General features: G+C 43.9%; 1 protein-coding gene across 1 annotated transcript in view; it reads right to left on the minus strand.

Annotated features, from left to right (window-relative positions):
* Positions 1-17429, minus strand: part of LOC129694216 (protein PRRC2A-like) — a 144231-nt gene that overhangs the window by 116176 nt on the left and 10626 nt on the right. The window contains 1 exon segment of the mRNA XM_055630932.1: positions 6602-6777. Within this exon segment, the coding sequence (XP_055486907.1) occupies positions 6602-6716 (115 nt within the window). The 5' untranslated portion in view covers positions 6717-6777.

Genomic DNA, 17429 nt, shown 5'->3' on the forward strand with positions numbered 1-17429 from the left:
GCAGAAAAAGGCCCTTCGGCTCAACGAGTGTCGACCAGCGATCCCTGCACACTAAAGGGCCTGTCCCACTTACGCGACCTTTACATGCGACTTTAAGACTTTTGCCTTCCATCACAGTGAGGTGCCTGGTGAACTCACTGTAGTGGATGTTAAATTTGTGTTTATTGTGTGTTTTTGTTATTTTTATTATATGTATGACTGCAAGGCACGAAATTTCGTTCAGACCAAAAGGTCTGAATGACAATAAAGGATACTTTGACTTTTGACTTTTGACCTGACTGCCGGCACCCATGATAGGCCGCCGAAATTTCCAACATTTTGAAAATTCAGCGGCGACCAGAAAGACACTATAATTTGGTGACCTATGATGGGCACCGGCAGTCACCTGTAATGGTCGCGTAAGTGGGACAGGTCTTTAACACGAGGGACAATTTACAATTTTTACCGAAAACTGTACGTCTTTGGAATGTGGGAGGAAACCTGAGCACCCAGGAAAAACCCACAAGGTCACAGGGTGAACGCACAAACTCCGTACTGACAACGCCTGTAGTCATGATTGCACCCGGGTTTCTGGCTCTCTACTGCAGCAACTCTGCCGCTGAGCTTTGCCGGTCAATATTGTAGTGGGCATAGAGTAAATCACAAGGCACAGCCACAGCTGTGCGATTCATACTGCACCACTCAGATAGTGGGTTAATGATGGACACAGTCAAACAATGGCAGTCTGTGCAACGTTTTGATCAGAATTACATTCAATCCACTATTTCATCAAAATAGTCTGGTGGTCAATTAGCAGCTGTATCGCCTTGTGTGCAAGAAGTCAGTGATGACGATTCAAGTCCTGCTCTCAGCTTTCTATCAGCCAGGACCGCCTATATAGAGTCATGCAGTGTTGAATCAGACCCTTCAGCCCAACTTGCCCACACCGGCCAACATGCACCAGTTCCAACCTGCCTGCGTTTGGTCCATATCCTTCCAAACCTGTCCTATGTACCTGTCTAACTGTTTCTTAAATGTTGGCACAGTCCCTGCCTCAACTACCTCCACTGGCTGTTTGTTTCATACACACACCACCCTCTGTGTGAAAAAGTTACCCCTCGAATTCCAATTAAATCTTTCCCCCTTCAGATTAAACCTACGTCCTTAGGTTCTCGAGTCACCTACTCTGGGCAAGAAACTCTGTGCACCTACATGATCTGTTGATACATAGATGAATATGGACCCAATGTGAACAAATGGCATAAATGTTGATGGGAACAATGGCCAGTAAGGAAATGGTGGGTCAAATGGCATATCTCAGTACTATACAACTCCATTTGGCTAATAAACGATGATTACTTAAAGATGTGGTACAGAAAGAGCCACTAGACGATGTTGATATTGTTTGATGTTGTTGATTCCACGGCAGTGTTATGGGTGTTATGGGTCAAAGAGCATTTTGTTTCAAGATTAGAGGCATTTTGCTTCCACCACACTTTCTGGATGCCAGGTAGAGAATCCCACCAGCATCAGTGGAACATTTAAGCACTCCTTTTTTTCTAATCATTTCATCAATTATTTTTAATAGACATCAAGCTACAAGGTCTTCCTAAAGGGAAACCAATTTGTTCTATTTAACATGCCTGGCCTTACTTCATTCCGTACGTAATTTGACATCATTGCAGTTTCCTTTGCTTCAAGATAAACGCCCCAATCAGACCAACCACCTATCATAATTAACATTGTGTAACACCCAGCCACACATCCATTGCATCCTCTCTACTGGTGTCGCATCTTTATGGTAGTCTAGTGACAGAAAGAAGGGTGGCGTCGCGGTAGAGCGCCAGAGAACTGGTTTTGATCCGACTTTGGGTTCTTGTCTGTATGGAGTTTGTACTTTCTCCCAGTGGTATGCGTGTGTTTTCTAAGATCTTCGATTTATTTCCACACTTGAAAGACATATAGGATTGTAGGTTAATTTGTGTGTGTGTGTGTGTGTGTGTGTGTGTGTGTGTGTGTGTGTGTGTGTGTGTGTGTGTGTGTGTGTGTGTGTGTGTGTGTGTGTGTGTGTGTGGTGAGAGAAAAGTTCACGGGGGGAAATCGCTGGTCGGTGTGGACTCGGTGAGCTGAAGGGCCTAGTTTGCACTGTAACTGTAAACTGCATGCAATATTTTGGCTGAAGCCTCACTATTATTATTTTTTTTTATACAACAGATCCAGCAGCACAGCCTCTCACAACCACCCAGAGACTTGAGAAATTGTCAGTTCAACTGCAGGACAAGGCTACGCGCATTGCTTGAGAGGAGGAAAACAAGGACATTATTGTGAACATTGATAAAACCTGAATGAGAAATACTATTGTTCCAAAAATAAATTGGAGATGTTAAAAACAGATGTTTAACTGAAACTGGGAAGTTATTACTCTTTGCGAAATAGGCAGTCTTGTTGGTTTGGCGAAGAGGAGAGTTGGCGCTGAGGATGTGACCAAATGCAGGGAAATGCCATTAGCATCGAAGAGCATAAAAGGTCAGCATGGATGTGGTGGGCCGAAGGGCCTGGGTTGTGCTGTCCGACTCCATTATATACATTTTAACAGATTCATACATTCATTAAAAATTAAGCCGTATAGATTCCACATCTCAGCTCCCTGGCATCCTCTGTCTCGTACAAAAAAAAAAGCTAGACTGTCCTGTTATTTTGCAAAATGGATTTGGGGGGAGCAGAAAAAGAGAAAGGAGAATGGAGTGGAGAAAGAAGGGTCTCGACCGGAAACGCCACCCATCCCTTCTCTCCAGAGATTACTCCAACTTTTTGTGTCTTCCGTGGAGATACAATTAGCGGGTTGCCTATGACTGAAGCGACTCAGAAAATGAGCTGAAAGAGCATAATAATTGCAATTAGCTCCAATTGTTGTCTTTGGTAAGAAGCTCTGCAAGGCATTAATTACAGGATGGATGTGGCTGCTTTGGGCAGTGTGCAGAAGTGGTTTACCAAAATGCTGCCTGGATTACAGGGTATTAACTATAAGGAAAGGTTTGATGCACGGATTGTTTTCTCTGGAGCACCCGAGGCCAAGGGGAGACCTGATAGAAGTATAGAAAATGAGAGGCACAGGAAAGCTAGACAGTCAGAACCTACTCCCCACACCATACCACCCTCCCAAAGTGGAAACATCAAAGGCTAGATGGCATAGCTTCAAGGTGAGAGGGGAAAAGTTCACAAAGTTAATTCTCAGGATGGTGGGCCTGTCATATGTCGATAGAATGGAGCGGCTGGGCTTGTATACTCTGGAATTTAGAAGGATGAGAGGGTCTCTTATTGAAACATAAGTTTATTAAGGGATTGGGCATGTGTTCCTGATGTTGGGGGAATCCAGAACCAGGGGCCACAGTTTAAGAATAAAGGCTAGGCCATTTAGAACGGAGATGATGAAAAACCTTTTTAGCCCAGAGAGTTGTGAATCTGTGGAAGTTTCTGCCTCAGAAGACAGTAGAGGTCAAATCTCTGAATGCTTTCAAGAGAGTTAGATAGAGCTCTTAAAGATAGCAGAGTCAAGGGATATAGAGAGAAGGCAGGACCGGGGTACTGATTGTGGATGATCAGCCATGATCACAGCGAATGGCGGTGCTGGCTCGAAGCGCTGAATGGCCTACTCCTGCACCTATTGCCTACTTGCAAGGCAAATTTTGCTTTCTACAGGTGGGCAGCTGGAACGTGCTGCCAGTGTGGTGGTGGAAGCAGATATGAGAGTGGCATTTCAGAGGCTTGTAACGGGGCACAAGGACATGCAGGGATTGGAGCGATGTGGACAGCATGCAGGCGGAAGAAATTGAATCAACTTGGCATCATGGTCATCGCAGATAATGTGGGACAAAAAGAACTGTACTGTCCCCGTTTATTCCTTTCGCAATGTCGCTAGGCGCAGTTGGTGCATTACCACCAAAACTGGTCGAGAAAGGGAAAAGGAATCTAATATTCTTTGAGGTAAATCCACCTAAACTCCTATCGATTGGCCTGCTTTCTTCACTGTTGGTGCTCCAAAAATTCTTAATCCTATGACTCCTTCTGGTTAGCATTAGCCCAAAACAATACATCAAATCATCTTAGCAATAAAAATGCCCTGAAGGCAAGGGAGAGGAACAGACTTAAGAACCACATAACAGAGATAGCATTTGAAAGGGCCCCGTCGCAAACAGCAAAATATTACGTGGCATCCAGGCCCAAAGAAGATGCCAAACTCGTTTGCAGGTTTAGATCGAAGGTAGACACAAAATGCTGGAGTAACTCAGCGGGTGAGGCAGCATCTCTGGAGAAGGAATGGATGATGTTTCAGGTTGACACCCTTCTTCACACTGATGTCAGGGGAGGGGGTGGGACAAATAAAGAATGTAGCTATATGAGCATTGACTTCTCCAACTTCAGATAGCCCTTGCTTACTCTCTCCATCCCCTTCCCGGTTCTCCCACCAGTTTTGCTGTCTCCGCCTACATTCTATCTTTGATCCGCCCCCTCCCCTGACATCAGTGAAGTGTCTCGACCCAAAACGTCACCCATTCCTTGTCTCCAGAGATGCTGCTCACCCGCTGAGTTACTTCAGCATTTTGTGTCTGCCAAACTTGTTTATACAATTGTCCAAATTAACAGATCAACTGGTCATTGTGCTGGTCTGCAATCACCTCTCTGGACTTCTTTAGACTAGATTACCACCATTAAATTTGGTAGACAAAAATGCTGGAGAAACTCAGCGGGTGAGGCAGTATCTATGGAACGAAGGAATAGGTGACGTTTCGGGTCTCTGCACAAGCCTCTCTACATGCAGCACAATTCTCAAGATTTGTTTTAATAGTGTTTAACAATATACTGGTATATAAAAGGCATCAAAGGTCATAAAATAGGACCTATAACCCACACAGACTAGCAATCACATCTCACGTAATAAACTGTATTGGCCCAGCGTTCCCATGAATTAATAAAAGTCAAAAAGCGATGGAGTAACTCAGCAGGGCAGGCAGTATCTCTGGAGAACATAAATAGATAATGACACAAAATGCTGGAGTAACTCAGCCAGACAGGCAGCAACTCTGGAGAGAAGGAATGGGTGACGTTTCAGGTCGAGATGCGAAACGTCACCCATTCTTTCTCTTTCGAGATGCTGCCCGTCCTGCTGAGTTACTCCAGCATTTTGTGTCCATCTTCGATTCCAACCAGCATCTGCAGTTCTTTCCTACACATGAATAGGTGATGGTCTGGGGTGGAAACATTCTTCCCAAAACACCACATTCTCTGGAGAAAAGGAATGGATGATGTTTAAAAATGTTTGTTTCCTCACCCACAATATATCACATTATATAACTACTTAAATTGTAGTTGATCATCAAGAATGCAAGTTAAACTGATGACGTTAGAACATTAAAATTGTAACAATAGCTGTGTTAGGACAGGGTGGGTGAGAAAACCCTGGAGAACTCAGTACTGGTGTCAGAGGTTATGGGGAGAAGGCAGGAGAATGGGGTTAAGAGGGAAAGATACTGTAGATCAGCCATGATTGAATGGCATAGACTTGATGGGCCGAATGGCCTAATGCTACTCCAATCACTTATATTCTCCAGAAATGCTGCCTGACTGCTGAGTTGCTCCAGCACCTTGTGTTTTTTTGGTAAACCAACTTGTAGTACCTCATTTCTGTATTCCCATTAACTCTGCACCACTAACCACCAACCCCCCCCCCACCCCCCAATCACACTCCACCCAGATTGTCCAATGAGTGTTAAAGTGGCCAATTAATTAATCATTCTCACACAGGACTGGAGAGGAAACTAGAGCAGGTGGGGAAAAGCCATGTGCAACGTCCACGCAGATGGCACCGCAAGCTAGGATCAAAGTCAGGTCGCTGGATCGTGGAGGCAGCAGCTCTCTCATTGCGCTACTGTGCTGTTTGAATACTAGCTGTTGTTGGGTTACTTGGCACCAAGGGCAAAACTGGCACATACCCAAGCAGAGGGAGGAGGTGAGGGATCAGTACTGGGAAAGAAAGCCTGCCAAGTGATCACTTGCCACAGAATTGCAAATGTACAGGGCCAGGAGTATTACTTCACTTTCAAGATTTTCAGGAGTACAAGGGGAAAAAAAAAGTTTTGTCTCAAAGCACATGGCTACAAATACTTGAAACGTCAAGCAGATTAACAAGGTGGGAGAGTCCAAACCAGGGGTCACAGTTTAAGAATAAGGAGTAAGCCATTTAGAACGGAGACAAGGATACACTTTTTCTCACAGAGAGTGGTGAGTGTGGAATTCTCTGCCTCAGAGGGCGGTGGAGGCAGGTTCTCTGGATGCTTTCAAGCGAGAGCTAGATAGGGCTCTTAAAGATAGCGGAGTCAGGGATATGGGGAGAAGGCAGGAACGGGGTACTGATTGGGGATGATCAGCCATGATCATAGTGAATGGAGGTGCTGGCTGGAAGAGCTGAATGGCCTCCTCCTGCACCTATCGTCTATTGAACGATTTAAAATTGGACCAAAGCACTCCTAGGAACGAACACATATACAAAGACTGGCAAGAACAAGTCCTTGCAGGCTTTTTAACAACAACAACCACCCAGCCATCGCGATTGCTCTCAAATTACCTGTAGGTTTCTGGGTTTCTAAGGACTTTCCTTTGTAAGTATCAAATAGGTTGAGTGACGAGTACTTGGTTTTTCCATCCTTTCCCTTTGCAGTTTGCCCCAAACGATCTGACATCTCGCTGGAAGGTCATTGAGTACGGTGGTTCCTTTAGGCACCCCTTGAAACGTGCCTCCTTCTATAGTAGAAAAGGGAGACAATATTCCGATCAGCTGCCGAGAAATTAACTGTAAACATTCATTCAAACATATTGACGGCATTGTACAATTTCACAGAGATTCTCGATTACATTCCATGACCAAAACTCAACCAACAAAGTAGGAAGCAACTGCAGATGCTGGTTTACACTAAAGATATAGACAAAATTCTGGGTAGACAAAAATGCTGGAGAAACTCAGCGGGTGAGGCCGTATCTATGGAGCGAAGGCGATGGGCAACGTTTCAGGTCGAGACCCTTCTTCAGAGTAACTCAGAGGATACAGCTTGCGCCAGGTGCGCTAGGAATTTCTGTTTGGTTTAAGGGTCTGTCCCACTTGGGCGACTTTTTAGGCAAGTGCAGGAGACTCTGCGCTTGCCTCGTGGTTGCCACATGTTCGCTGGTGGTCTCTGGTGAGTCTCCTTCATGGTTGCGAGGAGTTCCCGCATTCAGGGAACTAGTCGCGACCTCAGTATGGTTGCCGCAAATTTTTCAACATGTTGAAATAAATTTCCGTGACCAAAAATTGGTCGCCATGTAGTTACGGGTAGTCGAGGAAGTCGTAGTTAGTTTTAGTTAATCGCCTTTGCTGAACGGGCATTTTCATTGGCTCATTCAGAACCAAGGATAACTGACCGGTTAAATGCCTGCCAAACGTCACAGCTGCGTATCTCTGGCTTACTAAAAGTTGTTTGGCTTCTTAAAAGTGTCTCCACTCCTTCTCCTCCCCCCCCCCCCCCCTACTTTAAAGGACTTACTGTACACTGTGCTTGCCATCTAAGGCCCTGTCCCACAGTACGAGTTCATTCCAAGAGCTCTCCCGAGTTAAAAAAAAATCAAACTCGTGGGAAGCACGGAGAATGAATGTAGCGGGTATGTCGGAGCTCGGGGACGTCTCTTAGCGGCTCGTAACGCTAACGGCAGGTATTCGGGGAGACTCATGAAGATTTTTCAACATGTTGAAAATTGTCCACGAGAGCCCCAAGTACCGACGAGCGGCCATTACCGTAAATCTCCGAGTTCGAATCAGGGCAAACTCGGGAAAGCTCTTGGAATGAACTCGTACCGTGGGACAGGGCCATTAGCCTTCCTGTTCATCGTGGTGTGTATGTATCACATTGGCTTTGCACAGTGTGAATTTCAGACCGCTACACTCGTCCCACCTTGGTCCATATCCCTCCAAACCTGTCCTATCCATGCACCTGTCCAACTGTTGTTATAGTATCTGCCACAACTATCTCGTGTGTGTGTGCGCTCGTGTTCCACTCTGACAGTCACTGTTCCAGTTCCCGGTTTTTCAGGCGAGTGCTGTGAACTTCGCATTCGCTGGCAGTCCGCTGAAAAATCGCCTAAGTGGCACAGGCCCTTTAGTGTATCACTATAAATAAGCACTTATACAGTATACCTAGTTTCGTGCCATTTTCTGGTCCCAATTGTAAGTGCGGGAATCTTGATCTAACCATGAACCTGTAGTTTTCTGGCTTATCCTTACCCCCCTTTTTAAATAAGGAATAATATTAACCATCCTCCAGTCTTCTGGCACCTCACACATATCAAATGAAGATGCAAAAATCTCAGAGACCCAGTAAAACGCCTTCCTCTCTTTCCATAGCATATGGGGATACAGCCCCTGGGATGTATCCACCTTAATGTGTGCTAATATCTTCAATTACTTGCTGACACAGTACTACGCACCGTAATATCAACATAGGCCTTCGCTCACAGTCCACATCCTTCTACCTTATGAATAACAACGAGAAGTATTCCACACATATCTCCTGGCTCCACAAATAGATTTCCTTTTTGGTCTCTAAAGGAATCTACTGATCCCTAACTACCATGTGACTTTCAACAAGCTTACAGATGTGGGGGATTTTCCTTAAGCCTGCTTGCCAAGGCCATTTCATGTCAATTTTTTCCTGCACTCCCAAATCCTTTCTCACATCCTAGAGAGGATGTTTCCACTAGTTGGAGAGTCTCAGACTAAAGATGTCATAGCCTCAGAATTAAAGGGCGTTCTCTTTGGAAGATGAGAAGAAATTTATTTTGTCAAAGGTGAATCTGTGGAATTCTTTGCCACAGAAGGCTGCAGAAGCCAAGTCGGAGGATATTTTTAAGGCAGAGATAGATAGATTTTTGATTAGTACAGATGTCTGAGGTTATGGGGAGCAGGCAGGCGAATGGGGAAAGGAGATAGATAGATCAGCCATAATTGAATGGCGGAGTAGACTGGCTTAATTCTACTCCAATCACTTATGACCTTTTGATGGTCTATCCTACATCTCTAATAAACCAAATGCCCATAGTGTTCCTTATTATTGATCCAACATTTCTTGTGTAAACCATGCAAGTCTTTTTTTTAAAGATTAAAAAAAAAAAAATTTTATAATTTTTTTATTTTCAGAGTGTTTTAAACAGCATAAATGAAACATCAAAAATGGTTAACAACCAGGAAAAAAAATTTCAATCTTGAAACAATTTAAAATAACCTCAAAAGAAAGCAAGTAAACCATTGATCAGACAAAAATTAAATTGCTGCAGGAATTCAGAAACCAGGAACTGCAGATGCTTTTCTGCAAAAAACAGAGACAACATGCTGGAGTAACTCAGCTGGTTGCATAGCATTGCTGGATTACATGGAAAGGTGCTGCTTTTCATATCTGGCTTTTGTCTAACAGGTTGCCTATTAACCCGCCCGTTGTTATGAGTTGTGAGTCTGTGGAATTCTCTGCCTCAGAGGGTGGTGGCTGGATACTTTCAAGAGAGAACTAGATAGGGCTCTTAAAGATAGCGGAGTCGGGGATATGGGGAGAAGGCAGGAACGGGGTACTGATTGGGGATGATCCGCCATGATCACATTGAATGGCGGTGCTGGCTCAAAGGGCCGAATGGCCTACTCCTGCACTATTGTCTATTGTCAAGCACCTGTAGCCTGGAAGAAAGGAATATGATAAAAACAGTTAAAGAAACATGGAATTAAGAGTAATTATCCCAGTATGAAGCTCAACATCAAACACAGTCAACTCCCAACTGTAAGGAGGGATGTGAATGTAAGATTTAATCAAGTCAAACATGCTGTGTTAATGCCAAGCCAATGGGAAATTTCTCTTTAAATAAGACAGCTCAGCGGGTCAAACAACATCTCTGGAGAAAAGGAATAGGTGACGTTTCGGGTCGAGAGCCTTCAGACTGAGAGTCATGGGAAAGAAAAACAAGAGATACAGATGGCGATATAGAGATATAGAACGAATGAATGAAAGATATGCAACAAAAAAAAATGCTAAAGTAAACAGCCCTTTATCCAGGACAACACTTAAGCAGCTCTATGATTGACAAAGAATTCGGAAAACTGAAGGGACAAAGCTGAAGTTGTCTTCATGTTTGTGAAAGTTGGCAGCAGACTTGTAAATGATACTGCTGAAGTATAGCATGTAGGACAAAATAACCCAAGACATAACCCTCGGGGAATGACAGATACAAATGAAAGGGCTGACGGTGCATTACCTTAGACAATGACCATATTCAGGACAGGGTTAGCTATATTTTTCAGCAACGATGATATCAGCAGGGGATTGGGAGAGAATGTGAAAGAGGTCTAAGACTGATTGCATTGTGTACCAAACAGCATTTGCACTCTACGAGGAGTAGGCCATACACCATTTTACCCTATCCACTACTTGATAAGAAACAAGAAGCAAATGCGGGAGCTATTATGTTCTTAAAGCTTAAGAGTTAATCAGGATACCAAAAGGCACAGCCAGAAAATTCTGCCTTTGAAAAAAACTGCCCATCAACTTGCAATGAGAATCACTTGAACTCCAGTTCATTAACCTCGAAAACTGCAAGAATTCAAAAAAAATATTTGAATAATGAAAGTAAGCATGCAGATACAGCAGGCAGTGAAGAAAGCGATTGGCATGTTGGCCTTTATAATAAGGGGAGTTGAGTATAGGAGCGAAGAGGTCCTTCTGCAGTTGTACAGAGCCCTAGTGAGACCACACCTGGAGTATTGTGTGCAGCTTTGCTCCCCTAATTTGAGGAAGGACATTCTTGCTATTGAGGGAGTGCAGCGTAGGTTTACAAGGTTAATTCCCGGGATGGCGGGACTGTCATATGCTGAGTGAATGGAGCGGCTGGGCTTGTATACTCTGGAGTTTAGAAGGATGAGAGGATATCTTATTGAAACATATAAGATTATTAAGGGTTTGGACATGATAGAGGCAGGAAACATGTTCCCGATGTTGGGGGAGTCCGAACCAGGGGCCACAATTTAAGAATAAGCTATTTAGAAACACTTTTTCTCACAGAGAGTTGTGAGTGTGGAATTCTCTGCCTCAGAGGGCTGTGAAGGCCGATTCTCTGAATACTTTCAGCTAGAGAGGGCTTTAAAGATAGCAGAGTCAGGGGATGTGGGGAGAAAACAGGAACGGGGTACTGATTGAGGTTGATCAGCCATGGTCACATTGAATGGCGGTGCTGGCTCGAAGGGCCGAATGGCCTACTCCTGCACCTATTGTCCATTATTCAGTTACCACAGTCCCCAAAAACGGCACAATAAAACTATGGTAGACACAAAATGCTGGAGTAACTCAGCGGGACAGGCAGCATCTCCGGAGAGAAGGAATGGGCGTCTTCAGACCTGAATCGTCACCCGTTCCTTCTCTCCAGAGATGCTGCCTGTCCCGCCGAGTTATTCCAGCATTTGGTGTCTACCTTCGGTTTAAACTAGCATCTGGAGTTCTATCCTACACGTAATAAAACTATGGGCGGCTTCAAAGAATGAGCACTGGTGTCCATTCTAAATGATACATTCAAAGCCAAAGTCAATGATTGTTTTACAACCACTAAGCTAATATTAGTTTGGTTACAAATAGTGCACAATCTCATGCCAAATGTTGAAATCTATACTATTTTGGTATGAACCAGTCACACCCAATGCAGTTCTTATGCAATTTACACTGCTCGCTCATTCCCTCCCACACCACCCACACCTTCCCCTACCAGCAAGGATGACTCCCAGTTAATTATCTTATCCTCGGGAAAGGTCACACTTTCTTTGCTGCCCTAGTAGAAGCAATCCAATAAAAAGGGCACAAAGTGCTGAAGTAACAGCAGGTCAGGCAGCATCTCTGGAGAACATGGATAGGTGACGTTTCGAGTCAGGATCTTTCTTCAGCCTGATTTGGGGAGGGGGGGGGGGGGGGAAAGAGTTAAAAACTGCAAAAGAGCTGGATAGCCTGACAAGTGACAGCATTCCTCCCCACCACAATCAGCCTGAAGAAGGGTACCAATCCGAAACATCACCTCCCCATGTTCGCCAGAGATGTTGCCCGACCCGCTGAGTTACTCTAGCACTTTGTCTTTTTTTTTTGTAAGCCAGTATCTGCAATTTCTTGTTTCTAACCATAAAGCAGATGCAATGAGATTTCATTGGCTGCAGTGGTCAGCGGTTCCAATACACATAGCAATAATTGTAGTAGGTACACAAAATTCCTGGAGAAACTCAGCTGGTGCAGCAGCATCTATGGAGCGAAGGAAATAGGCAACGTTTTGGGCCGAAACCCTTCTTCAGTAGTAGGATTGGTTTGCACTAGGTTTCACCACCGAGTCATTAAAGCTAGAATGAAGGGCAGAGGGAGGAGAGAACTAGCAATTCCAAGCTGTAAATGACTTCAGTCTTCTTAGCCCCAGGTGGCACAAAAAAGGAAAAGTTGAATAGGTTTGAGCTTGTCTGTAAATTATATGAAGAAACCGTACCACTGCACTGAAGGCAATAATTAGAAAGTCAAAGAAGTCACTGGAAGAACACAAAGAAGCCGTTGAAATGGGAGTTCCCTGTATTTACAGGAGCTTCATCACTATGGTGAAAGAACTCGAGACATCCACCAGGCATGTTGCGAATTAAACCATAACCTCACAACGTTGCAGAAAGGATAAACCTTTTATTACAATCCAATCGCAATAATGCTTTTGGGGCAGTCATTTGCTTGCAATTGTTAAAGAGTAAACACTGGTAGCCTTTTAAAATGGAGCTGGTCAGGCATTGTTGGTTTGGCTCACGACCAAATGCTGTAATTAGAGGATTGGAGAATTAACATAACCAAGAGGCTGTTAAAGATGCCACAGAAATCCAAAGAATGTCACAGCAATGTTATAGAAAACATAGAAAATAGGTGCAGAAGTAGGCCATTCGGCCCTTCGAGCCTGCACCGCCATTCAATACGATCATGGCTGATCCAAGGTCTAGAGTCAAGCATTCCAAGGAAATGCATAATTTTTTAAAAAGCTCTCTCCAGAACCTCACATGGCAAACATAGCTTGCTTCTCCACTTGGTAAAGTCGGGCATTAACCTCGACCACCATCACCCCTAAACCGTTTTCTATTGTGCACCTTCTGGTGCCGAGTACCTGGAAATGCTTTATTTCTTCATTTATTGGATGTGGATATCAGGAAAGGGGAAAAACCAGGGAGAGAGGAGAGGAGGGAGAGAGAGAGAGAGTCAGAGAGACGGAGAAAGAGAGAGAGACGGAGAAAGAGAGAGAGACGGAGAAAGAGAGAGAGACATTGCTTTCAGTGTGCCAAACTGGGAATCTGTTTTTCCTCAATTCAAGTCAAACTTAAACTGTATTTAAGATAGACACAAACTGCTGGAGCAACACAGCGGGACAGGCAGCATCTCTGGAGAGAAGGAATGGGTGACGTTTTGGGTAGAGACCTTTCTTCAAACTTACTTATAACAGGACAGGATCTGCCACAGTTTTGATCCTCTCCAGTTGATAAGCAACCTGCTGAGGTTCGTGTGCAAAAGATAATCAGCGTGCAACATGAGCACTCACACCTGTGGGGCAGTTAAAATCCCCATTTTCTGCTCCACATTTCTTATTAAACAGCAAAGTAGAAGCTCCAGTGAGAACAGGAGACTTTAAAACTTCAGGTGCCAAATAAAGCATGTTTGAGGTTCTTGTGCTTCAAAACCAGATTTCCAACATCTTCAAGCAGCAGCCTTCAAGATGAGCAACATACAAAAACTCCACTGCAGAAAAGCTGAAGAGGAAACTAAACAAATACAAACCCAAGTGTAACCCTGCTCCCGAAAGCTTGTAATTAAATCCAGCAGCAGGCTTAAAATCGACCAACCATGCAGGCCTTATTAATGGAAATTCAATCTGCCTGGTACTTCGGCATACACAATGAGGGTTTAACCAGTCATGCAGGGAGCCATACAAATGCTGCACTAGAATTTCTGGCAAATACAATGTTTACAATAAATTACTCAAGGCAGCATATGGTATACTTGCTTTCATAGCTCGGGGCACCGAGTACAAGAGTCAGGGAGTCATGATGCAACCGTATAGGACATTGGTTAGGCCGCATCTGGAGTATTGAACGCAGTTCTGGTCGCCCCACTACAGAAAGGGATATGGAGGCTTTGGAATAGGTTTACCAGATTTACGGATTACAAGGATGCTGCTTTACAAAAGAAAGACAGTGCTGGAGTAACTCAGCTAGTCTGGCAACATTTCATGTACATACAGGTGACGTTTAGGGATGAAAGATCCCACCCATCCATTTTCTCCAGAGATGCTGCCTGACCCCCTGAGTTACCAAAGCACTATGTGTCTTTTTTTAAAAAGAACCCAGTGATGCCTGGATGAAGCAACAGGGTTGGTTGGACAGACTTGGATTGTTCTTTTCTGGAACACCGGAAACACAAAATTATGAGAGCCATAGATAGTAGGTCAAATTTATTTTCGTTTGTAAATGTCGCACAAAGGCTCTTTGTTATTTAATGAGATATTTCAAAACTGCCACCAAGATCCAGCGATATTATGTCTAGTCATGGTGTTAATCATCCAATTTCAGGATTCTGTAACTCCAACCAAAAAAAGAAAGGGGCTGTCCAACTGCAGCAACCTAATTGGTGAGTTTAGAAGAGTTTAGGAGTTTGAAAAAAAAAAGGCATGTTGAAGACCTCCTTCAACTATGTTAAAGACTAGCTTCGATGAGCTTCTGGAAAATTGGACACCGAATAGTGGAGAGTGAAGACTACCTCCTTCGACTATGTTGAAGACTATCTACGACAACCAACGAATAACATGTAGACCTACTACGACCTACTTCGACTAAACCTACGAGTAAAAAAAGTAACAATTTTTTCCATGGCAGCTTTTTTTTTTTTTTTTAACTCGCCGGCATTTTTCAGCATGTTGAAAAAGCTCCAGTTGAGGCCTCAGGTGCGCGGGGACTACTCTCGAGCATGAAGGAGAGTTACAAAGACCTCCTAGGACCTCATGTCGATTGTGCTGCGAGTACGAGTCGAGGGCAAACTCGCCAGAACTCGCGGATTATGTTGCCACAGTGGGACAGCCCCTTAAGCTTGCACCCAAATAGAATTCCGGGTTTCCATCGGAACAAGGAAATGATCTTCATTCTTCTGGGAATCTACCAAGATATTAATCAAGGAGGAGGGAAGAAAGGGATTCTAACAAAAGGCAAGTTTGCAGTCATCGAGCCATGCAGCACAGAAATGGGCCCTTTGGCTCAGCTCGCTCATACCAACCAAGATGTCCATCTGTGTTAATTCCATTTGCCTACATTAGGCTCATATTGCTTTACACTCGGACTATCTCTTTTACATGTTATATTATCTGTCACTGCCACCTCTTTTGGCAACTCATTCCATATAAGCACCACCCTCCCCGTGGCTAATGTGTCCCTTAGATCTCCAAGGGTTACATGCAAGAGTATACTAGTCAGTCAGAGCAGTGACAGGCAGTATTTTGCTTGTACATCACTAACAGTTAGACTCTGTAGATAAATAACACAACATTTGCATGTACAAGAATTTGACATTTGGAAGTTGCCAGTTTGAGAGTACAGAAAAGTAAATGAGCCAAGTACAGTGAATTACATGGACAGCATGGTGGCACAGCGGTAGAGTTGCTGCCTCACAGGTTCGATCCTGACTACGGGTATTTCTGTACCTCTTGCCCGATAGGAGAGGGAACTCAAGGGGTAACTATGACATTCAAACTTCATCCTGGACTTCATGAATAAATGGCATAGGTTGCAAAAGGAAATCACATTGAACTGTTACAAACATCAGTCCAGTCACAACTAGAATTTTGTGTTCAATATGTTGAACTTTATTTCGATAAGGTCACACTGTCAGAGTTGTAAAGGATAGATGACCATTGGCGTAAAAATGACGAAGCGTGGTGGCAAAATAAAAGTACCTTGCACTGTTTCGACAACTGGGAGAGCCATGTTTACCAACACAGACTCTATCCGAAACAGAGGAACTGCCTCTCATTTCCAATATCAAATTTCCAAATTCCATTTTTGTTTGTGCAAATTGTACAAGAGAACTTCTATGCCAGATTACAATCCTCTGCAAAATACAATGTTTCTTTACTTAAGGCACATTTAATGAACAATTTGCAGTTTAATTCAACTGAGAGATTGATGCTGTGAAGGTCCAGATTCACCTTCAGCCTTAAAGTCCAGTTCTGACTGAAGTATGGGATTTAACCTGAAACCTTAGCAGTTTCCTCTCCCGTAATATAGCCCAACTTCCTTTGTATTTCCAGCAATTTCTGTCTTTATAATGAACTTTCATTGTTCCTCCACGTTGGAGGGATGGTTACACTTTAAAAGCTATGAGGTTGTCTGGGCCTTAAAAATTGCAAGGCCCAAAATAACTGCAGGTGCTGGTTCACACCAAAGATATACACAAAATGCTGGAGTAACTCAGCCGGTCAGGCAGCATCTCTGGAAAAAAGGAAGAGGTGACATTTCGGAAGAAGTGTCTCGACCCGAAACGCCACCTATTCCTTTTCTCCAGAATGGCAGCAGGGTTCAGCACTTTGTGTCTATCTCCAAACTGGAAGTCTATATCGGAAAAGGAAATTAGCATCCTGGAATCCTTCGAGAATTCCCAGTCCATGTGTGCACAAGGAAACCAGGGCGAGCTTTGCTTTGCATGCCTTGTTCATCACGGTAAGGGAACATGCCATTCTCTTAGTGTTCCAGTTTACCCAAGGAAGACTAGGCACACTAATTTTAATGGTCTGAAGAAGGGTCCTGACCCAAATCGTAACCTCGTCAAGTCAAGAGAGTTTATTATCATGTGTCCCAGATAGGACAATGAAATTCTTGCTTGCTGCAGCACAACAGAATATAGTAAGCATAAATACATAGAAACATAGAAATTAGGTGCAGGAGTAGGCCATTCGGCCCTTCGAGCCTGCACCGCCATTCAATATGATCATGGCTGATCATTCAACTCAGTATCCCGTACCTGCCTTCTCTCCATACCCCCTGATCCCCTTAGCCACATCTAACTCCCTCTTAAATATAGCCAATGAACTGGCCTCGACTACCCTCTGTGGCAGAGAGTTCCAGAGATTCACCACTCTCTATGTGAAAAAAGTTCTTCTCATCTCGGTTTTAAAGGATTTCCCCCTTATCCTTAATTTGTGACCCCTTGTCCTGGACTTCCCCAACATCGGGAGCAATCTGCCTGCATCTAGCCTGTCCAACCCCTTAAGAATTTTGTAAGTTTCTATAAGATCCCCTCTCAATCTCCTAAATTCTAGACAGTATAAACCAAGTCTATCCAGTCTTTCTTCAT

Source organism: Leucoraja erinacea, unplaced genomic scaffold (genome assembly GCF_028641065.1).
Source record: "Leucoraja erinacea ecotype New England unplaced genomic scaffold, Leri_hhj_1 Leri_57S, whole genome shotgun sequence".
NCBI classification, from domain to species: domain Eukaryota; kingdom Metazoa; phylum Chordata; class Chondrichthyes; order Rajiformes; family Rajidae; genus Leucoraja; species Leucoraja erinaceus.